The 25226-nt window shown below is 43.3% G+C and overlaps 1 protein-coding gene across 3 annotated transcripts in view; it reads right to left on the reverse strand.

Moving 5' to 3' along the window:
• The window catches only part of FANCD2 (FA complementation group D2), a 763224-nt gene that overhangs the window by 347772 nt on the left and 390226 nt on the right, over positions 1 to 25226 (reverse strand). For all 3 annotated transcript variants that reach the window (XM_030205444.1, XM_030205445.1, XM_030205443.1), the window contains one exon: positions 22810 to 22944. In XM_030205444.1, the coding sequence (XP_030061304.1) occupies positions 22810 to 22944 (135 nt within the window). The remainder of the gene's footprint in view (positions 1 to 22809; positions 22945 to 25226) is intronic.

Genomic DNA, 25226 nt, shown 5'->3' on the forward strand with positions numbered 1-25226 from the left:
TGCCCCTTTACGGGGCCGTCCTACGAGGACGCCCTCATGAAAACTTGGGCGCCCCGTTTGATTATGCTCCTCCACGTAAACAAAAAGATCTCATTTACCACAAGATAGTAAAGTAAACTAACATAGTAACATAGTAGGTGACGGCAGAAAAAGACCTCTACGGTCCATCCAGTCTGCCCAACAAGATAAACTCATATGCGCTACTTTATATGTACACCTGACCTTGATTTGTACCTACCATTTTCAGGGCACAGACCGTAGAAGTCTGCCCAGTACTAGCCCCGCCTCCCAACCACCGGTGCTGCCACCCAATCTCCGCTAAGCCTCTGAGGATCCATTCCTTCTGAACAGGATTCCTTTATGTTTATCCCACACATTTTTTAATTCCGTTATCATTTTCATCTCCACCACCTCCTGCGGGAGGGCATTCCAAGTATCCACCACTCTCTCTGTGAAAAAATACTTTCTGAAATTTTTCTTGAGTCTGCTCCCCTTCAACCTCATTTTGTGTCCTCTAATTCTACCGCCTTCCCGTCTCCGGAACAGGGTCATTTGCAGATGAATACCTTTCAAATAGTTGAACGTCTGTATCATATCACCCATTTCTCCTTTCCTCCAGGGTATACATGTTCAGGTCAGCAAGTCTCTCCTCATACATTTTGTAATGCAAATCCCATACCATTTTTGTAGCTTTTCTTAGCACCGCTTCAATTTTTTTTACATCCTTGGCAAGATATGGCCTCCAAAAACTGAACAAAATACTCCAGGTGGGGCCTCACCAACGACTTGTACAGGGGCATCAACATCTCCTTTCTTCTGCTGGTCACACCTCTGTCTGTACAGCCTAGCAACCTTCTGGCTACGGCCACCACCTTGTCACACTGTTTCGTCGCCTTCAGATCCTCAGATACTATCACCCCACGATCCCTCTCCCAGTCTGTACATATCAGACTCTCACCGCCTAACACATACGTCTCCCATAGATTTCTACTCCCTAAGTGCATCACTTTGCATTTCTTTGCATTGAATTTTAATTGCAAAACATTAGACCATTCTTCTAGCTTCTGCAGATCTTTTTTCATGTTTTCCACTCCCTCCAGGGTGTCCACTCTGTTACAAATCTTGGTGTCATCCGCAAAAAGGCAAACTACCTTCTAACCCTTCAGCAATGTCACTCACAAATATATTGACCAGGATCGGCCCCAGCACCGATCCCTGAGGCACTCTGCTACTCACCTTTCCTTCCTCCGAGCGAATTCCATTCACCACCACCCTCTGGCGTCTGTCCGTCAACCAGTCCCTAATCCAGTTCACCACTTCAGGTCCGATCTTCAGCCCCTCCAGTTTATTTAAGAGCCTCCTGTGGGGAACCGTGTCAAAAGCTTTGCTGAAATCTAAGTAGATTACATCCATAGCTCGTCCCTGATTCAATTCTCCTGTCACCCAATCAAAGAATTCAATGAGATTCGTTTGGCACGATTTCCCTTTCGTAAAACCATGTTGTCTCGGATCTTGCAACTTATTGGCTTCCAGGAAATTCACTATCCTTTCCTTCAGCATCGCTTCCATTACTTTTCCAATAACCGAAGTGAGGCTTACCGGCCTGTAGTTTCCAGCTTCTTCCCTATCACCACTTTTGTGAAGAGGGACCACATCCGCTCTTCTCCAATCCCACGGAACCTCTCCCGTCTCCAAGGATTTATTAAACAAATCTTTAAGAGGACCCGCCAGAACCTCTCTGAGCTCCCTCAATATCCTGGGGTGGATCTCGTCCAGTCCCATGGCTTTGTCCACCTTTAGATTTTCAAGTTGTTCACACACGAAAGTGGTGAAAGGGAAGAAGCTGGAAACTACAGGCCAGTAAGCCTCACTTCAATTATTGGAAAAGTAATGGAAGCGATGCTGAAGGAAAGGATAGTGAATTTCCTAGAAGCAAATAAGTTGCAAGATCCGAGACAACATGGTTTCACCAAAGGGAAATCGTGCCGAAACGAATCTCATTGAATTCTTTGACTGGGTGACCGGAGAATTAAATCAAGGACGTGCTATGGACGTAATCTACTTAGATTTCAGCAAAGCTTTTGACACGGTTCCCCACAGGAGGCTCTTGAATAAACTAGACAGGCTGAAGATAGGACCCAAAGTGGTGAACTAGATTAGGAACTGGTTAACGGGCAGACGCCAGAGGGTGGTGGTAAATGGAGTTCGCTTAGAGGAGGGAAAGGTGAGTAGTGGAGTGCCTCAGGGATCGGTGCTGGGGCGGATTCTATTCAATATATTTGTGAGTGACATTGCCGAAGGGTTACAAGGTAAAGTTTGCCTTTTTGCAGATGACACCAAGATTTGCAACAGAGTGGGCTCCCCGGAGGGAGTGGAAAACATGAAAAAAAGATCTACAATTAAAATTCAATGTGAAGAAATGCAAAGTGAAGCACTTAGGGAGTAGAAATCCAAGGGAGACGTATGTGTTAGGCGGGGAGAGTCTGATAGGTATGGACGGGAGAGGGATCTTGGGGTGATAGTATCTGAAGACCTAAAGGCGACGAAACAGTGTGACAAGGCGGTGGCCATAGCTAGAAGGTTGCTAGGCTGTATAGAGAGAGGTGTGACCAGCAGAAGAAAAGAGGTTTTAATACCCCTGTATAAGATGTTGGTGAGGCCCCACCTGGAGTATTGTGTTCAGTTTTGAAGGCCATATCTTGCGAAGGATGTTAAAAAAAAATGGAAGCGGTGCAAAGAAAAGCTACGAAAATGGTATGGGATTTGCATTACAAAATGTATGAGGAGAGACTTGTTGACCTGAACATGTATACCCTGGAGGAAAGGAAAAACAGGGGTGATATGATACAGACGTTCAAATATTTAAAAGGTAGTAATCCGCAAACGAAACTTTTCCGGAGATGGGAAGGCGGTAGAACTAGAGGACATGAAATGAGATTGAAGAGGGACAGACTCAAGAAAAATGTCAAGAAGTATTTTTTCACAGAGAGAATGGTGGATACTTGGAATGCCCTTCCGTGGGAGGTGATGGAGATGAAAACGGTAATGGAATTTAAAAAATGCGTGGGATAAACATAAAGGAATCCTGCTCGGAAGAAAGGGATCCCCAGAAGCTTAGCCAAGATTGGGAGGCAGAGCCGGTGGTGGGAGGCGTGGCTGGTGGTTGGGAGGCGGGGCTAGTGCTAGGCAGACATATACAGTCTGTGCCCTAACAATGGCAGATACAAATCAAGGTAAGGTATACACAAAAAGTAGCACATGTGAAATTATCTTGTTGGGCAGACTGGATGGACCGTGATCCCCAGAAGCTTAGCCGAGATTGGGAGGCAGAGCCGGTGGTTGGGAAGCAGGGCTAGTGCTGGGCAGACTTATACGGTCTGTGCCCTGACAATGGCAGATACAAATCAAGGTAAGGTATACACAAAAAGTAGCACACGTGAAATTATCTTGTTGGGCAGACTGGATGGACCGTGTAGGTCTTTTTCTGCCGTCATCTACTATGTTACTATGTTACACTCGCTTCTGTGAACAGTGCTATATCCGGCTCCATTCTCATATGTACTTTTGTCAATCAATCGTGGTCCTTCTCCAGGATATTCTTCAGTGAAAACAGAACAAAAGTAATTTGTTCAGCACATTTGCTTTTCCTTCATCATTATCCACATAGCAGTTCGCATCATCTTTCAGTCTCACAATTCCATTTTTAGTCTTCCTCCTTTCACTAATATACCTGAAGAAATGTTTGTCGCCCCTCTTTACATTTCTAGCCATTTGTTCTTCTGCTTTCGTCAGACGTATCTTTCTTAAACAAACAGAAAACAAAAATACTCTGCTTTGGAGATACCAGCACACTCCTGCTCCATCAATAACACTGAATACAGGAGAAACTCTTAAAATAGAAAATCACTCGAGGGCACTAGGCATAACTCTCAACTGTGGGCTGTATTTCAAAAGGCAAATAACTACCTCAGTAAAAGATTTTTTCTATAAATGTAGAAAATTAAGACCAATAAGATCATGTCTCCTACAGGACAATTTTAGGACTCTAGATCAGGCAGTTTTGTTACCACAACTAGACTACTGTAATTGGCTATACCTCCGAAATACGAGCAAATTATGTGGCAATTTGCAACTACTACAAAATACTGCTTAGCGGTTGATTTGCAATTTGGGTTAGCTTGACAGCATAATTTCGCCCATGAAAAACCTACACTAGTTGCCAATTAAACAGAGTATAAACTTTAAGGTAATCCATTTAATTTTTAAAATCTTTACTTGGGCTGACCTCAGTGGGCCTAGGGGAACTATTTGTGCCATCCCCTAACAAAAATTTGTGTTTTCGGAGAACGCTAAAGCTGGGTTTCCCCTCTTGTTTAGGTACCCAAAGAATCTCTGTTTTGCATGGGCTCACAACAAAATTACAGAGCATATTCAAAAGCATGGATTAATAAGACAAAGCCAACATGGATTTAGTGAAGGGAAATCTTGCCTCACCAGTCCATTACATTTCTTTGAAGGGATGAACAAACGTGGATAAAGGCAAGCCAGTTGATATTGTGTATCTGGATTTTCAAAAGGTGTTTGACAAAGTACCTCATGAAAGACTCCAGAGGAAACTGGAAAGTCATAGGATAGGAGGTAGTGTATATTGTGGATTAAAAACTGGTTAAAAGATAGAAAACAGAGAGTAGGGTGAAATGGTCAGTATTCTCAAAGGAGAAGGGTAGATAGTGGGGTTCCTCAGGAGTATGTGCTGGGATCACTGTTTTAAACATATTTATAAATGATTTAGAGATACAAATAACTAGTGAGGTAACTAAATTTGCTGACGACACAAAGTTATTCAAAGTTGTTAAATCGCGAGAGGATTGTGAAAAATTACGAGAGACTTTACGAGACTGGGAGTCTAAATGGCAGATAACATTAAATGTGAGTAAGTTCAAAGTGATGAATGTGGGAAAGACGAACCAGAACTATAGTAATGGCAGGTTCCACGTTAGGAGTCAACCACCAAGAAAGGGATCTCGGCGTCATTGTTGATGATACGTTGAAACGCTCTGCTCAGTGTCCTGTGGCGGCTAAGAAAGCAAATAGAATGTTAGGTAATATTAGGAAAGGAATGGAAAACAAAAGTGAGGATGTTATAATGCCTTTGAATTGGTCCATGGTGCGACCACACCTCGAATATTGTTTTCAATTCTGGTCTCTGCATCTCAAAAAAAGATATAGTGGAATTAGAAAAGGTACAGAGAAGAGCGACAAAAATGATAAAGGGGATGGGACGACTTCCCTATGAGGAAAGGCTGAAGCGTCTAGGGCTCTTCAGTTTGGAGAAGAGACGGCTGAGGGGAGATATGATTGAGGTCTATAAAATAATGAGTGGAGTGGAATGGGTAGACGTGAATCATTTGTTTACTCTTTCCAAAAATACTAGGACTAGGGGGCATGCGATGAAGCTACAAAGTAGTAAATTTAAAATTAATCAGAGAAAAATTGTCTTCACTCAACGTGTAATTAAACTCTGGAATTCGTTGCCAGAGAATGTGACATTTTTGATGCAAAACCTTAAACTCCTTCATTGTCAAAAACCATCATGGTGAGCCGCTGATGTAACTTCTTTAATTAACACCTGCAATCAGAAATGTCCTCGAGTACCAGTACTATATACTCTACCCAAAGTGCATAAATGGATGTCAAGACCTCCTGGCCGTCCTATCCTGTCCTCCAATAGTTCGATTCTGGAACCTCTTTGTCTATTTGTGGACTATTTTTTAAAACCTTTAGTCCCTTTAACAAAGTCATATGTAAGGTACACAAAGCGTTTTTTAGAAATTCCACAGATGACTGAAATCTTGCTGGTCACGGTTGGTCACCCGCATTTTATCACCTTAAAGTATCTACTCATTTTAATACCTTATAGTGCTTAAACGCACTTGCTACCTACCACACCTGTTTCTCAGCCTTCGGTGTTAGTGACTCAATCAAATCCTCACTTCTTTATTCAATATGAAATCAATAAAATATCTTCTTATCACCTACTCCTTTTTATTGATTAATCAATCATCATCCACACTCTACAATGGTCATAATATAAATACCATCATTCAAAACCAATCAAGACGTTCCAATAAAGCAACTTCACATCTCACCAATAATCATCATACTAAAGGAAAAAATCACCAAATATGATCAGCATTTACGGTCTGAAAAAGAATGCTTTAACAAATCAGTTCATGTCAAGGAAAGAAATCTCACTAAAATTGACATTTATCCCAACGTGGAGACCTCCTTCCATAAAATCAAAATTGGTTACATCAATGCTAGATCTGTTGTTAACAAACCTCTACTAATCTTCGATTGGATTGTTTTGGATAATCTTGACTTACTCATCATCACCGAGACCTGGATCCGTAACCAAAAGGATCCAGTTCTACTTGATCTGTGTCCTCCGGATTATAAAATCTTACATTGGACCAGGAAGGACAAAAAAGGAGGAGGTTTAGCTATTATCTATCACTCCAACTTCATGACAGACGTTATAAACGAAGTCATCACCCCCAAACTTGAAATTGCGTCAATAAGGATTCAAGAAAAATCCTTTCTAGATCACTTGTCTTGTATCATGTTTTATAGGCTACCAGGAAATTGGATTGAATCATTCTCCATCCTCTCTGACTTCATTTCTAATATGAGTATATCTAACCCCAACTTACTCATTCTAGGTGATATTAACCTACATCTTGAAATCATGAATTCCCCAGAAACACAAGAGTGCAAGGATTTATTTCTCTCATGGGACTTTTCATGGCTCAACTGCAGACCTACCAGTGGCGTAGCCAGACAGCCAATTTTGGGTGGGCCTGAGCACAAAGTAAGTGGGCACAAAATTTTCTCTCTCCCTCAGCACTTCCCAATTCAAAATATAAATACTTTAGCAGATGAGGATCTCAAATCTCTGTCAGCTGAAGGCCTCCAGTAAAGATGGCCAGAACTCCTCTCCACCAAGCCCAGTAGGCAGCAGCAACTCCTCGAGCCACTGATGCCAGCACCCCATACATGCTTAGTTGTCAGTGGCTCCAGGATGCTGCCCCCATCTGCCAAGCTCAGTAGAAGAAGGCATCTCTGGCCAGCTTCAGAAGAGACCCCAGCTAATAGGGCTTGGGAATCCCCACTAGCTACAGCAAGGGTCAAGGCTGCCGTTAGCCATGCTGGTGACCAGGGCAGAAAATAAATCCCCTCCCCCAATTCTCTCTCCTCTCCAATCTCCTCATCTGCAGTTAAAGTCACACTGACAGATCCTCACAAATTAGAAATAAAAATATATAGACAAAATTGAACTGGGAACCTCAGCATGTACTGCAACACTGGAGAAAAAAAACTGAAAACAAAAGAAAAGCACATTTCCTTTTCTACTTAACACAATAAAAAGACATCTGCTATGCACATTTCCCAAAGGAACATATTCCATTTGAAACATTCAAAGTAAAATGATTTTCCTACCTTTATTGTCTGGACATTTTATTTTTCCATCATGTTGGTTCCAATTTCTCTTTCCCACTTTCCGTCTGTCTTCTGCTAATTCTTCAAGCGGTTGTCCATTTGTCTTTTTTCTCCTGTCATTTCATTTCCTCACTACACCTACCTCTGAAATATTGATCCTTCCATTTTAGCTCTTTCCTTTTTTTTTTTTTTTCTTTTCTGCCTCTGTACACACAAATTTCATCCTCTTTCTAAATCTTTTCCGTCTTTTTACTTTTCAGGTATCTATCACATTTCCATCTCCTTTCACCCACTAGCTCTCCCATTCCTTTCCATCTTCGATCTACGCGCCATTACCATATTTCTACCCCCTGTGATCACTATTCTCTCATTTTTTCCTTGCCATCTCCACTCCCTGGGCCTCTCCCCAATTCCCAGTGTCTCCCTCCCTCCACCCTTCCAGTCCAGCATCTGTTAACCTCTTTCTACCCTCCTCACCCTTGTAGCCTGATATTTCCCTATCCCTTTTATCTCCCACCACCAGCATCTTCCTGTCCCATCTCTCTCCCCTCCCCCATTGTCCAGCATTTTCCCCTTTCTCTTCCCTACCATCCATTGTCTATCTTCTCTCCCTGGATACATCTTCCCTCTTTCTCCCCTCCCCCACTTGTGCATCTCTCCTTTCCTCTCCTCTTCTCCACCTTCATGTCCAACTTTTTTCCCTCTCCCTGCCTTGAGCCCCTGGTTTAACATCTCTCTACCCCCCTCCCACACCCACCACCATCTCTCCATCCTTCTTTCCCTCACCTCAATGCCATGTTCAACATTTCCCCTCTCAGCTCTCCCTCCCTTCCACTGCCATGTCCAACACGTTTTTTTCTCTCATGCCCTTTCCCTCCCTCTCCCCAACCCACCCATATCCAACAATTCTCCCTCTCTTTCCCCTTGCAGCATCTCTCCATCCCTCCCCCACCTAGCTGTACTCTGTTTCACTCCCTCATCCTCATCCCAACAGTGCTCCTGTCTTTTCCTGTCCCCTCAACCCCCCCCCCAGACACACACACACACGCACACACAAAACCACCCGCCCACCAGCATGCTGCAGTTTTGTTTCCCTCCCTTTCCCCAGCCACCACTCACTGACACACTGGCTGCAGCCCTTCTTTCCCTTGGTCCTACTCCTGCCGTCGGCTTTCTCCACCCCGGAGGACTGGGAGGGTCTGGGCGTCGGATCGCTGTCGGACCTTGACTCCTCCTTCGGTCTCGTCGGTCTCGACTGGGGCTGATCTGGGCACCGCGTGGTTGTGTGACTGCGGGGCCTGTAGCATCTGACTCCTGTGCTTCCTGGTTCGCGCCGCTGGCCGGAGCAACGGAGAGGTGAGAGGCGGGCGGTGAGAGTCGCGAGGTGCGGAGCGGCGGGAGCAGCGAGTTCAACAGGACGCCACGTGGCAGATGTTCTTCCTCCACTCCACTCCACGGCAGAGTTGTTAGTTCTTCTGCCTGCTTATCTGTAGCGAATCCGCGTGTTGTCTGCTACTGCGACTGCTTCCTCTGCGCTGGCCCCGCCTCTTTGAGAAGCAGTCACAGCAGCAGACAACCCTGGCAACGTGCGGATCCGCTGCAGATAAGCAGTAAAAGAACTAACAACTCTGCCAGACAAAGATGATGACAACGGAGCGTAGCAGCAGCGTAGCGGCAGGACGGACCCAGTACCGTGCAGCTTTGATGTAGACTGCGGTGCTGCCCGAAGGGGAGGGCGGGCCCAAGCGAAAGAAGGCCTGCAGCGTGCACCGTTGCTGGGTGGGCCTGAGCCCAAAGTGGGTGGGCCCAGGCCCACCCGTGGCTACGCCCCTGAGACCTACCCACATAAAAGGTCATACACTGGACTTTTGCTCCAGCAGAATAATCTCAGAACGGAATTTAAAAGTAATAGACGCCTGCTGGTCTGAAGTCCCATGATCCGATCACTTTAAACTAAATTTATCAATGTTGTGGTTAAAGAAAGGTCCTTACCATATACAACAACATACAACAACTACCTCAAGAGGCAAAATAGATCCTACAGAGTTCTGGTCCAAACTGTATGACAACAAGTGGTCTACTAACGCAAACTCTAATCATTTCCTTGTTGAGTGGGATAAAAGCTGCAACAACATTTTAGACGAACTAGCTCCTTTAAAAAACAAGGAGAAAAAAAGATTAAATACTACACCTTGGTTTAATGAAGAACTAAAGTCCTAAAATCACTAACCAGAAAAATGGAACGTAAATGGGAAAAAAGTAAAAATGAACACACCCTCACAGAATGGAAACTAGCCCTTAGAAAAAATAAATATGCTACAAAACAAGCACGAAAGCTATATTACAAATCAAAAATCAGTTATGATTATTCAAATCCGAAGAAATTATTCCAAATTGTAAATAATCTTCTGGAAACAAATTTGGTCACCTCTACAAACTCAGTTTCCCTATCAGCGGATTCACTGGCCAGCTATTTCAAGGAGAAAATACTGAAATTAAATCCCTCATCCTACAAAACTCTGACATTGATGGCTTCCTTAATCACTTTCAGTCTACCTCCGAAGACCTCCCAGCAGATCGTATTTGGTTGCATTTCACTCCTCTCTCCATTGAACAAATCACCAAAGCAAAGCAATTACTAAATTCTCAAATTCCTTCTGCAAATTGGATACATGTCGTAACTACTTACTGAAGTCCTAAATTCTATGCTTAAAACTGGTTTCTTCCCAAAAAATTATGAAAATATACTCCTGACCCCCATTCCTAAGGACAATAAGAAAAAATCAAATGACATTACTATCGCCCAATTGCTTCCATACCATTAATAATAAAGTTAATGGAGAGTATGGTAGCTAAGCAGTTTGTGGAGTACTTGGACAAATTTTCCATCTTACATGATTCACAATCCGGTTTTCGTTCACTATATAGTACGGAAACGGTATTGGTTACCCTTATATCCAAGTTTAAACAACAGCTGCTGGTAAGAGCATACTCCTTATGCAATTTGATATGTCCAGTGCATTTGACATGATTGATCACAACATCCTGTTACACCTTTTGGACTATTTTGGAATTGGTGGAACCGTCCTGGAATGGTTTAAGGGTTTTCTTTCATTTAGATCCTATCGAGTGAAAATGAACTCAACTTTATCTTTTTCATGGAACGCAGTTTACGGAGTCCCTCAGGGATCACCACTGTCCCCCATACTGTTTAACATAATGATGGCCCCACTGGCCAATGCCCTATCCAGGTTAGGTTTAAATCCTTATATTTATGCAGATGATGTAACAATATATATACCTTTTAGTAAGAATTTGGATGAAATTACCAATCAAATCACTCTTGGTTTGAGCACAATGGACAAATGGGCCAATTCTTTCCACCTGAAATTAAATGCTGAAAAGACCCATTGTTTAATTTTATCGTCTCAGTATAACAAATATAATCCTACCACTTTAAATACTACCAACCTTTCTTTACCAATCTCTGATATTTTGAAACTTCTGGGGATTACAATTGATCGACATTTAACATTAGAGACTCAAGTAACCAATACCATAAAGAAAATGTTTTATTCAATGTGGAGACTCAAACGAATAAAACCATTTTTTCCACGAGACGTCTTCAGCAACCTGATACAGTCTATGGTCTTGAGTCAGATGGATTACTGCAATGTCATATATGCAGGATGCAAGGAACAACTACTCAGGAAATTGCAAACGGCTCAAAATACTGCAGCAAGACTGATCTTTGGAAAACCCAAATTCGAATCTGCAAAACCACTTTGAGAGACTCTGCACTGGCTCCCCATAAAAGAATGAGTAGCCTTTAAAATATGTACACTAATCCACAGGATGATCTTCGGTGAAGTCCCCGAATATATGCTTGAGTTAATTGACTTACCACCCAGAAACAGATTTAGTACCTCACGATCATACCTGAACTTGCACTATCCAGACTGTAATGGCCTTAAAATACAAGTCAATTTACACCTCCAACTTTACATACATAGGTACTCAACTATGGAATGCTCTACCCAAATCAGGAAAATCCACCCAGAACTACCTAAACTTCAGAAAATTACTGAAATCAGTATTGTTTAAGAAGGCTTATTCCCCAGGTTAAACTTAATTTGAATTAACTCCTACCATTAATAAGATTCAAGGACACTAATTACCTATTATCTCTTGCCTATTGCTGTTCAATTGTTATTTCTTATCTTATTATCAATTTGTATAACTGTTTTTTTTTTCTTGCACTGTAGCCTTACTACAGATTTATGTAAGCCACTTTGAGCCTGCAATCAGTGGGAAAATGTGGGATATAAATGTAATAATAAATAAATATAACATCCCTTTACACCTCAATTCCTCAAGAAGAAGCACTTCAAGTGGTACAGATGGCACTAGAAGAGAGGGTGAGACCAGTGAACGTTCCCTCAGATTTTTTGCTATGACTTACTGAAAAAAAAATTAAGAGAGTATTTTTTCATTTTTCAATAAGCTTTTTTTCTTCAATTATCTGGAGTGGCGATGGGGGCTGCTTTCGCTCCTACAATTGCCAACTTATTAATACAATTTGAGTCTATTTTTTTCTGGAAGAGATTTATAGATGAAATTTTTTGTGTCTGGTTAGGGGATGAAAATTCCTTAGGAGAATACCATCTTAACCAATGCTATTCTCCCATACAACGAAAGCGGAAGGTCTTTCCATCGCACACAGATGTTCTTGATCTTATCAATCTGATCTAGTATATTTTTCATATACATGACTAATGAATTAGCACTCAGATGGATACCCAGGTATCACACTGATTGCTGCACTGGCGGGATAAGGAGATTCCCCAATCTGGAATTGGCTTGACTACCCGCTAGGGGGAGCAGTTCCGATTTCTCACAATTGACTCTCAAGCCAGATATACCCACAAATTCTTTTACTAACAGCAGTGCCCAATCCAAGTGAATGGGGGCATCCGCCAAATAGAGTAGAATATAATCTGCAAACAAGTTGATACGAATTTCTCTCCCCCCCCCCCCCCCCCCACCCAGAGCCCCTTAATCTGTTCACTCTGCCGTATTTTAATCGCTAGGAGTTCAATTGCCAAAAGGAACAAGAGTGGCGACAACGGGCACCCCTGTCTCGTTCCTCTCTGCAAATCAAAGCTTTCTGTCAAGTTGTCATTTATCATCAACTGAGCCGTTGGTTTAGTGTACAGTGCCTGAACCCATTCAATAAATCTACCCTTTATCCCATATTTCTTCATTACCCAAAATAGGTACTGCCAAGAGACACTATCAAAGGCTTTTTCCATGTCTAACCCTGCGATGGCCTCGTTCCCCGCTTTTCCTTTAAAAGTATGAATTGCTGCCAGAGCCCTAATGAGATTCATCGATGCATATTGTCCTAGATTCTAGAACGAAGCCAGCCTGGTCCCCCATGGATAACCCTGCTTAGAGAAAGATTCATTCTCCTAGCTAAGATGGCCGCTAAGAGTTTAACATCCTGATTTAACAGGGAAATAGGGCGGTATGACCCCACGTGTCCTGGATCTTTCCCTGGTTTGGGGAGCAGTATAATATGGGCCAGGTTAGGAGTTTGGTAGCTGGTCTCCCCCCCCCCTCCCCCCCGGTTAGGCTATTGAACATAGCAGCCAAGGGGCTGGCTATATCATCTGCCAAAATTTTGTTAAATTCCGAGCCATAACCATCGGGGCCTGGGGCCTTGGTCAGCTTGAGTGCCTTAATACCCTTTCGGACCTCCTGATCAGATATAGGAGCACTCAGTTGCTTCACTTGGTCTGTGTTAAAAGATGGTAAAGGGAGATCCATAAAGAAAGCATCTCTCTGTACTGGGTCCAGCTCTCTTGCTGCATATAAAGATTGATAATAATGAACAAATTGGTGTTGTATTTGGGTCTCTTGGGTATATACTGTTCCGGAACTATCCTGAATCGAAGTAACAACCTGTTTCTTTTTATATGGCCGCACTAAGTTAGCCATAAGCTTCCCCACCTTATTCCCCCACTGAAACAGTTTAAATCTTTGATAATATATGTCCCTTTCGGTTCGTATGCTAAGCAGTTGATCAAGTTGTTTACGAATCTTCAGCATGTTATCTTTATGCACCTTATCCAAGCTACCCACATATTGCCTCCGGGCCTGTTGGTATTCAGTGGACAAGGCTAACAGCTCTGCTTTTTTCTTTTTCCCTGCGGTGTACGCCAAGATATAGCCCCTCAACACTACCTTAGCTGCTTCCCAGAAAGTGCCGGGGCTCACCTCTGGAGTATCATTATATCTCTTATATTCTACCCACTTCTCCCAGAGAAATGCTTTGAACTCATTGTCCCTATACAGTGAAGGAGAGAGTTTCCACACCCGCTCCGTGCCGCCAGTCATGTATGCTATCGATAATGAGGTGGCCGAGTGGTCGGATAGGTTGTTATCCAGGATGTGCGCTGCTTTTACTACCGAGAATAGAGTCTGCGAGACAAGGAAGTAATCTATTTGGGAATATGTGCTATGTGGGATGGAGAAAAAAGTAAAGTCTGTATCATGTGGGTGCAAGAGTCTCCAGATGTCCACCAACCCTAATTGATGTATCAAGAAGTTAACCCCCCTGTTCTCTAACCCCTTACTTCTAGATTTCACTGGCTTACAATCCAGAGATGGGTCTGCGTATGTGTTAAAATCACCTCCCAGAATCAATTGGTAGCCTGGGTAGGAGACCACCCTTGCCACTATATCCGAAAAGAATTTATGATTATAAACGTTTGGTCCATAAATATTACACAGGCAAATTTTCCTACTCCAAAGCTCTCCTAGGACTATGATATACCTTCCTTCCTTATCGTGTAATACTTTATGAGTGAATAACGGGAGCTGCTTGTGTATGAGTATGGCTACCCCCCCTCTTCCTACTTGAATAGGATGAATATATGACCTCTCCTACCCATCCTCTCTTTAGTTTTTCATGTTCAGAATTGGACAAGTGCGTTTCCTGGATGAAAGCGATATCCAGAGGCAATGGACAGGCAGTATGCAAAACATGACCAGAAGCCACACAGACAGCTCATCCAGGTCCCTCTTCTCATCCAATCTCCTTTTGGAGGAGACATCTTCCATGGGGAGAAGAGGGATATTCAGGTCACAAGGAGGCTGTGACCTCTTTAACAAGTAAGCCTACCTAATGAAGCAACAGGACAAACTCCTTGAAAAATGGTGTGCATTCCAGCCATTGCAAAAGAGGCCAAGATTGGGAAAGGTCAGGAGGAGCAGAAGTAAACTGAAAGAAGATCACAGGAGCCCCTGGAAAATGCCTCGTGAGAGAAGTACACAGACGCAATGCAAGCCCCTAAACGAGCCACCAAAACTTCCTTCCATTGCCATCCCTCCACTCGGGCCCATCGAGGCATCTACTGCCACAAAATCCTGCCCCTTGCACTCTCATGAGCACAGAACATACGTTCCCGCAGTGGTGCAGCAGCCCCCACAGCTGTGTGATGGCTCCCACACTGTGAATAGCATTTGACTGCTTCCTCCACCATCGGGCTCATGTCACAGTACTTAAATACTGGGCCTGCCGAGAGTCACGTGATGCGCTGAGGGAGTAGGACGTGAGCTCCTGCTCTCCGAGGCCCAACGCCCGATATCGTCAAATATTTAAAGATTTCGCCTCGCCCCGGCGAAGATAGAAGGCACAAAACATCAGTTAACTGGGTGATGGATAAGTTCATGGAAAAATCAACTAAAATTATGCCGCCGCGCGGAGCAAAGAAAGATAAAGACTTGCTGAAAGCAGCTGGCCCGGACATGGAGCCGACACAGGGCGGCCCGCCTTTTTCGGAGGCGCAGTTAACACAATTATCGCAACTAAATGCGGCGGTAGTTCAAGCTCTGGAACCCAGATTAGAAAGAATCTCGACGCAAATCGCAAATTTTGAGACTCGATTAGCGGATGAATCACGTCGGATCGGAGAGTTAGAGCATAGAATGTCAGAGGTGGAAGACATACACCCCCCAATACAACAGCAGATTCGCCAGCTAGAAAACACAGTTACAACGCTTACAGATAAGGTGGATGAATTAGAAAATCGAGGTAGACGCAGCAACCTGCGGCTGATTGGCTTACCGGAATCGATTGGGGATTCGGTGCTGGCAACAGTTGTGGAACAATGGCTGAAAACAGAATTCGCCCTGTCGGACCATGCGGGCGGCCTGTGTTTGGAGAGAGTGCACCGCATAGGCAGAAAGCAAGATGGCCGCCAGGCCCCGCGTGCGGTGATCTTGAAAGTACATAATTATCTACATAAACAAGAGATACTGAGTGGATACCGCATAAAACGTGATGATACAAAATATGAAGGACACCAGATCAGAATCTTTCAGGACTACTCAGCTTCCCTTCAAGAGCGTCGGAAGAAGTTCACGCCGCTGTGCCGGCGGCTCCATGCACTGCAGGCCAGATTTATGTTACTATATCCGGCGGTGCTTAAGATCCGACAGGAGGGTCGCTGGAAAACGTTTGATTCAGCAGAAGCTGCGCACCTATATATTACAGAACTGGAACAACGCCCAGCAGACCAAAACGAACAAAGAAGGGGAGAGTGAGCTCCTGCAAGGTTGGCTGTCTTTAAGGGGCGAGGGGGAAAAAGTTTTGTACCTTCCAGGGCGGGGGGGCCTCGGGCATGGAAGGGGCTCCCTATTTGAGTAAGAGATTGGATGTTTAGGGCTCGGAAATTAGATGGGCCACAAAGGGTAGAAGGGAATAAGGGGAGGTTAGGGGAGGGGGGTTTAATAACAGAGGGACACACACAGGAGTCACACATAAGGTATAGAGTTTCTGACAGAGGTAGACCGCCCATACTTTGGAAGTGGGGGATACAATGGATAAGACAGTGGCAAATATGGTTAGTCCCATGGGTAAGGCTGGGTGCCCAGGGGACACAGATCAGCAACATAGCACAGACATCCTATCACTGATCCGATCCTGCGCAGAATAAAATACGCATAATATCCTGGAATGTAGGAGGGATCTCCTCCCCAATTAAAAGAACCAAGATCTTAACAGCACTACAGAGACATGGGGTGGGGATAGCCTGTCTTCAGGAAACGAGATTGTCCCAAGAGGAACATGAGAAACTGAAACGTCACTGGGTAGGAGAAGTGTTTTGCTCACCAGCCACGGGCAGGAGAGGAGGAGCAGCGATACTAATTCATAAATCGCTTATGTGTTCTGCTAGACTTGAATTTAAAGATAGCGAAGGGAGACTAGTGGGAATTAGGATCAACGCACAGGGAAGGGAGATGCTGGTGGTGTCGGCATATGGCCCCAATACAACTGGCACAGACTTCTTCGCAGAAGTCTTGGCGAAATGCGGGGGACTTAGTACACTTCCCTTGATCCTAGCCGGAGATATGAACCAAGTCATGGATGTGGCCTTAGACCGCTCTAAATCCCAACCACTGAGATCCTCGGCCCCACCTTCGATATTAGAAACATTGTGCCAGGAGATGGGACTGGTAGATCCCTGGAGAATCTTACATGGTGAAGAAAGGGACTATACACACACATCTAGGGTCCATCAGACGCAGTCTAGAATAGACTACATTTTCATATCACAGACAGAATTCCCTAGGGTAACAAACGCCTCTATAGGCCCAGAGGAAATCTCGGATCATTCTTTAATCTGGGTGGATTTAGAGCCAACCCCTCTTTTTCAACAATCCCCGGGGTGGAGGTTTCCGGCATATCTGTACATGTCAAGCGACTTTAAAAAATATTTACATCAGAAGTGGGAGGAATATGTTACACATAATAGAGAACACCAGGAAGACGAGATATTGTTCTGGTCCACAGCAAAGGCAGTGCTCAGGGGGGAGATCATAGCCTATGTCACCAAGCGGAATCGACAAATTGCCAGGGGAATAATCACCCTGGAAAAGCAGCTTGGGAAAGCGAGACGGGCATATGCAGGGGTACCGACACAGACGAACTATGACACTCTTATGTCCACCAGGGTAGCACTCAATAGTCTTCTGCATGAACGGACAATGAGGTCCCTTCTTTACAGAAAATATAAACTACATAAATTTGGAGATAAAACGGGAGGGATGGTAGCTAGACTGGTGAAAGGTGCGCGCAAACCTCACTACATCACAGCACTCCACACTAAGGCGGGTGGAGTAACACATGATCCCAGAGAGATTGCAGACACTTTTTACCAACACTTTGCAAAGGTATATAAAGGGAAACAGGAGCACGCAGAAGACCGGGAGAACATAAAAAGCTACTTGGAAGATATAGGGCTAGAGAAACTCTCCACAGACCAGGCAAGCCTTCTCAATGCCCCGGTGTCAGCTAAAGAATTACAAAAGGCAATAGGCGCACTAAAACTTTATTCAGCGCCGGGGCCTGATGGTCTCTCAGGAGAGTTTTACAAACTACTGAACACACAGATTGTGGGGCCCCTGACTGAATATTTAAACACAGTAGTAGAAATGGGTCATTTCCCCTTACATGCAAATACAGCACTCATAAGTCTTATTCCCAAAAAAGACAGAGATATGCTGAACCCGGGCTCTTACAGACCTATCTCCCTGATTAATGTAGAGGTTAAGCTCCTATCACGTATCTTGGCAGACAGAATAGCACCTTGGATGTCCCGTCTTGTCCATGAGGACCAGGTGGGCTTTGTCCGGGGTCGTCAGTCGGTCCTGAACACGAGAAAAATGATATTAGCATTAATGACTGACTCCCCCCAAAGAGCACAAAAAATGGTGGTTAGTTTAGACGCAGAGCGTGCATTTGACCAGGTAGAGTGGCCATTCCTGTTCGAATCACTACAAAGCATAGGACTATACGGGTGGTTTGTAAATGCAATAGAAGCACTTTATGCAAACCCACAAGCAATGCTCCGAGTCAATGGAATTAGAACCCCAGGATTTGACATTGGGAGAGGAACCCGTCAAGGCTGCCCCTTGTCCCCACTGCTCTTTCTTTTAACGTTGGAACCCCTTTTAGCCAAAATTAGAACACAACGTAGGATAACAGGGATAGAGATCGGTGGAAGAGAGCTCAAGGTGCTGGCCTATGCGGACGATGTTATGATTCTCCTGGGCAACCCGCAGACCTCCTTGGAGTGCCTCTTATACACCATTAAAGAATATGGCATTCTGTCAGGCTATTCCCTCAATAAATCTAAGTCCAGGGCCTTAGCATTAGATGACACACTGAAATCAGACTGGAGAGGAGAATTCCCACTGCAATGGACGACTGGTCATCTGAGATACCTGGGGGTGGTCATCCCTAGGGCCCTGGAGACACTGTATGAGACAAATGTAAGGCCCTTATTGGCCAAAACCAGATGTCTGCTGAAGCTGTGGAGAGCTTGCCCACTATCACTTTCGGGCCGAATAGGCTTATTTAACATGATGATAGCTCCCAAGTGGCTGTATCTGTTTCAGATGCTACCACTTTATCTGAAAAAGAGGGAAGAGAGAGCTTTGCATAGTGCAGTACAGAGTTTTCTGTGGAATGGGAAGAGACCCAGGCTCCCAGTCCACATACTTCAAAAGCCGAGATCACAAGGGGGGATGGGTTTGCTCAACATAAGACACCTCACTATAGCAAGTGCAATGAGACACATCAGAGACTGGTTAGTGGGCACAAGTGAATTTTCAGCGATAGAATTGGAAAAGACAATGGCCCCTAGGGTGCATTTGGGTTGGAGTTTGCACGCCCCCGGAGAAAGACTAAACACGGGAGAGGGCCCAAACCCTCTGATTGAAGCAGCAAGAGCGGCCTGGAAATGGCTATGCAATAGACACAAATTTGATTGGCGGGCCACCCCTTTTTTGCCAATACAGTATAACCCAGATTTCCCAGAAGGCTCCTCATCGGCGGCATTTAGCCGGTGGAGAGCACTAGGGATCCAGTATATATGTCAGCTGGTGACGGATGAAGGAAAACCGAAATTGTACGCAGACCTACAACAGGAATTCGGACTTACAGAGAGAGACCGCTTTGCTTGCCTGCAGATGAGACATTATATCACAGCCTTAGGTTGGATTAATTTGAGTGAAGATGTTCAAGACACATTGAACACGGCTTTGACTTTGGGAGCCCAGAATACAGTACCGCTTAAATATCACCACAGATTTTTACAAGACACGACGGAAGATATAGACTTTCAGACAAGAGCACAAAATTGGGCCAAAGACTTGACACCAGAAGTTACAGCAGAATTATTGCAGAAGTACCTGACCATCATACAGACGCGTTCTATCTTTAATCGTTATTGGGAGATGGATTACAAATTTATCCTCAGACTATATATTTCACCATCACGAGCCTTCAAGGCGGGCTTTGGAGACTCAGCTGCTTGCCCTCGGTGTGACCATACCCCCGCAACGCTAGGACATATGTTCTGGTCTTGCCAACAAGTGGGATTGTTTTGGACTCGAATAATAGGCGAGGCACAGAGATACTGGGGTCATCAGATCAAAAGCCAGCCACTGATGTTGTTTGGAGTCTACGAATGGGCCCGCCCCGCACCTCCAGGGCTGGGGGCCTTCATACGAAGAACCATACTGATGGGGAAAAGGTCCATTTTGTTGCATTGGCGAGAAGAGAAAGCCCCAACCGTGGGAGCATGGAGATCCCAAATGATCGAACTACTAAACCTAGAAAGACGTGGGATTTCAGATTTGTCCTCCAAGGAAGGAAAGAATCTGCAGAAGACTTGGGCAAATTTTTGGGACACTTTACAACCCTCAGCCCGAAGCAGAATATTAAATTAGAGGCCGAAAGACTCTGTCATAATTTACCTGAGCGAGATGGTGCTCGCTCCTGTGTGTGAGGGAAGGAAGGGGGGGGAAGGGCTAAGGACATAGCACCAGATAACCTAACACGCTGTATAGTACCTGAGAAATCTCGTATGGAGCACAGGTCAGAGACAATATTAGATCAGATCGAGAGATAATAAGAGAGGCGACACCTGGCGAAGGGCTATAAGAAACAAAGCCCCTTGCAGCAGGTAACATAGAAAGGAAAGCGAAGCCTCAGATATGACATTGACTGTGCCGATAGATCTGTACAGCACAACATTGGGGGGGAGGAATAGAATCATTTAATCTATAACTCACTGTTCAGAACTGAGGGATAGTTAGAATGGGGGGAGGGGGGAGGATGTTGGGGTTTATGAAAATGTATGGCGACAGCAACACACAGATAGATGTTGTAGACATTTCAGAATGTATGTTTAAGTGACTGTGTATACGACATGTTTTCTTGTATGTAATAAACAGATTCAAACAAAATACTGGGCCTGCCAAAGTTGTGGATTCTTCCAGTTGTGGCACTAAGTGCTGAAACGCTCCAAATGCTGCCCCCCCCCCTGCAAAGGAGCTGCCAGTAAGGCAAGGGCCGCTAACTTATAAAAAAAAAAAAAGCAGCGGGGGGGGGGGGGGGGGGGGGGGGGAAGGGACCTGGAGCCATCAGGTCTGCACCCAACTTCCCAGCAGAAGCTCCTCAACCCCCAGTTCAACTGGCCCAATTCAGAAGCAAGACACAAATCACAAAGAGCAGCACAGGGTAAGCCTCTTACAGCCAGCTGGAGATAGAAAATACTGGCTATGAGTACATGCACAGCAGCTGTACTCTCTACCTGCTGGTAGACTGGCATAACATACAAGTCTGGACTGATCCTTGTGATATAATGGAAGGTACCAATTAGATGTGATGCTCTTTTCTTGAAGAAAATTTTGCAATTCAATAAGGCTATTTTTTTTCTTGTTTCTAACACACCTTTACCCAAAGTGAGTAAAAAAAAAAAAAGAATTAATAAAACCAATAGGACAAACAACAATCATATAGCAATTAATACATCAACACATTTCTAAACATATAAAGCAAAACAGTCACTTCAAAATACTTCATTCTTTTAGAAAGGTGTTTAGAAAGTAATGAGTAAGACTTGTTTGAAATTTTGAACACTTTCAAACAATCTTACGTGTCTGGGCAAATCATCCCATAACAAAGGGCCATCAATCAAAAATGCAGGGCAATCAATCAAAAATGCTCACATCTTTGTCTCAACATAATGATATGTAGATGGAGAAGGTAAACAACAATGCTTAGATTTCTCAGATCTTAAAGATCGTCCTGGACAGTACATTTTTAAAACATTACCAAAATAAACAGGAGCAATCCCATATACACGCTGATGTATTAATAAAGAACTTTAAACATAACTTTAAACATAACAGGCAGCCAATGTAAGTTTTTCACTTTTGGGGTAATATGTACTGATCTAACACTCCAGTAATTAATCATGCCACCACATTCTGCATGATCTGCAGAGCCTGGAACCTAGTTAACAGCATACCTAAATATAAAGAATTACAATAATCAGTTTTCATAAGAACCAGGCTAGACAGATATGTAAACATTGATACAAATATATATAAACATGTGCGTATGCCACACGCACACACACTCTCTAATGTACATTCTCTTGATATGTCACCAAGTATTTACAAGGATATCTTACAAAGAATGTTGCACCAACTAAAAATGACCATAGATCTTAACTAGAGAAACACATCGCGACACTTCAGGAAATACATATGCCCTTTATTTGCATCATATAAACCTCCAGTGTTTTATATCTCCAGACACAGGGCTCTTCACAATGGGCAATAAATCCCCAACATGGAAGCTAGAGGTTGTGATGATTAAGAAATAGAAACTGGAACTCTGATTTCCTGTGTCTGCTGCATCCAAAGGCACAGAAAGCAACCCAATATAAACTGGTTGGTTCTATAAAAAAAAAAATATATACTTAATGTCTCTTATAACTTTTGATGTATACCGGTATGAGTATAAATGCTGGTAGTCACCCCTGTGAATCAAGTAAAAATTTGAGCTGAACACTTACCAGAAAGTCAGTAAAGTGTTTAGCTCAATTTGTTTACCTGATTCACAGGGGTGACTACCAGCATTTATACTCATACCGGTATACATCAAAAGTTATAAGAGACATTAAGTATTCCCACCACATCAAGGTGAAACCTTGATCCCATATGGACGGGTGACTGTTGGATGAGGTCAAGGGGGAAGACTCCGGTTTTCCTAGAGAATGTTTACTATCTGCAGTTAGAAAGGTCATACACACTGTACAAAACATTTAGCACTTTCTCAAGTCAGCAATACAAAAGACCAAGGAAACTGAAGTCTTTTGTACCACATGCTCACAAAGTCACACATTTGGCATTGGTACTAATCAAACAGGTAAAAGGTTTCCTTACCTTTGTCCCATATTTTTGGCTGCTTCCTTGTTAAGACTGTCACGTGACATAAGAGGCAGCAGGTTGACAACAATTCCTTCCAGACTGTCTTCTTCATCCAGATTATACAAGGCTTTGACTGGCATAAGATGGTGGCTGCAAAGGATATGCACACAGGAACCAATGTAATAAAGTAGGCAAGACTTATTGCACTGCTTAGCTCATGTTCATTGCACAATCATCTGTGCTTTGATGGTCACCTTATGCATCAAGTTATTTAAAGCAAAGCAAAAACTGTACAAATAACTGTGTAGATATCAGCACACTTTATTTAAATCCAATGTTAATATAGGTATTATCTATTAAACCTGGATGCAAAGAACTGTCCACAAGATTCATGCTTGGTTTTCTAATCCTGGGGATTTAGCACAGTCTAAAGAAGGGTAAAAAATTAGCTCAATCTTCTGTGGCTAATGTTAGTGTTTTGTGAGTTATATTTCTTGTACTAGTATGAACCACACACAAATGTTTTCTTCTTTTATTGAACGGGATAAGTAAACAATCTAGTTAATAAAACAAAACAAAAAAAGAAGGGGATGAGGTGCAGGGTGATCACGTGGCCAATGTGGTATGAAGGATGAAAGTGCAATAGCCGTGAAATGAGGAGCACAATATATATGGCATTCTAGATACACACATCTAATAAATATAATCCAATATTCATACACTGTGGTGTAGGCATATATAAATAGTCCCTTAGTATTGGTACAGTCTGTACACAAAATATCTATTGTGAGGCGGATGCAATGTTTCAGAGCAGCAGCAGCTGAGCTCTGACAAACCCTCCTATAAATTTGCTATTTGCCAGCTTTATTAGGCATCCCCTGCTGCTTGATTCTGTATCCACTGACAACTATTGCAACCTTGCATGTCGGGCCTAACTTAGGGGGGGGGACAAGGGATTGGGCCAAATGATCATTCTAATGTATAGAGTCTCTGTAGGAGATTTCTGGAGATCTACTGAGGTCATTATGGGTCAGCATCGTAAATTCAGATGAAAGCATCATTTAAGAAGTAGCTTAAAGTGTGTAGGAGTAGCCTAGTGGTTAGTGCAGCAGGCTCTGATCCTGGGGAACTGGGTTCGATTCCCATTGCAGCTCCTTGTGACTCAGGGCAAGTCACGTAACCTTCCATTGCCCCAGGTATGAATAAGTAGTTGAATGTAGTTACAAAAAAAAACCTACAGAAAGGTGGTATATCAAGCCCCATTCCCTTTTCTTTACCCTAAATTTATAAGTACATAAATGTTGCCATACTAGGACAGACTGAAGGTCCATCAAGCCCAGTATCCTGTTGCAACAGTGGCCAATCCAGGTCACAAGTACCTGGTAAAATCCCAAGAAAATACAATACATTTAGCTTATCCTAGAAATAAGTAGTGGATTTTCCCAAGTTCATTTTAATAATGGCTTATGGATATTTCTTTTAGGAAGCTATCCAAACCTTTTTTAAACCCTGCTAAGTTAACAGCTTTTACTAAATTCTCTGGCAACAAATTCCAGAATTTAATTACACGTTGAATGAAGAAATATTTTCTCTGATTCGTTTTAAATTTACTACTTTGTAGCTTCATTGCGTGCCCCCTAGTCCTAGTATTTTTGGAAACAGTAAACAAGCAATTCACATCTACCTGTTCCACTCCACTCATTATTTTATATACCTCTATCATATTTCCTCTCAGCAGTCTTTTCTCCAAGCTGAAGAGCCCAAGCCATTTCAGCCTTTCCTCATAGGGAAGTCGTCCCATCCTCTTTATCATTTTCGTTGCCCTTCTCTGTATCTTTTCTAATGTCACTATATCTTTTTTGAGATACCACAACCATAATTGCACACAGTATTCAAGGTGCGGTCATTTTTAATTTCCATTCCTTTCCTTTCTTGTGAAATCAAAGACACAACTTTGAAAGATATTGTAACCTATATTTTTACTGTCCTCCCTAGAACAAAGGATACATTTTTAAATTTTCTTTTCAAAAAATCTTTCATTCACAATTTAATCTTCTATTAGTATTTTAACTGTACAATCTATTTCTAAAATTCTGAATCTGTTAGATTCCTTAAAACTTAAGGCAACAATCAAAAACTCCGCAAAGAAGTTCACACTGAAGTGCTAAATACAGCCATTTGTTTCTCTAATGCTGGGAGCCTTTGATCTCAAAGGCCTGGTCTGAATTTACAACTTTAAAAGGGTCTGTTCTTTTAGACTATTTGCCTTAACTCTGCATTGCCAACTAGTAAGACTGCTGATCTACAGGTTGAACTCCACAGGGAGACTGTAGTGCCACCCAATGAAATTTTGCCTAACTAGCTTCTGACACAAAAAAATGTGTCATGCAAGCATCCCAGTGGTGTATGAGAGAGGATATTTCTTTGCAGCT

Source organism: Microcaecilia unicolor, chromosome 6 (genome assembly GCF_901765095.1).
Source record: "Microcaecilia unicolor chromosome 6, aMicUni1.1, whole genome shotgun sequence".
In the NCBI taxonomy this organism is placed as follows: domain Eukaryota; kingdom Metazoa; phylum Chordata; class Amphibia; order Gymnophiona; family Siphonopidae; genus Microcaecilia; species Microcaecilia unicolor.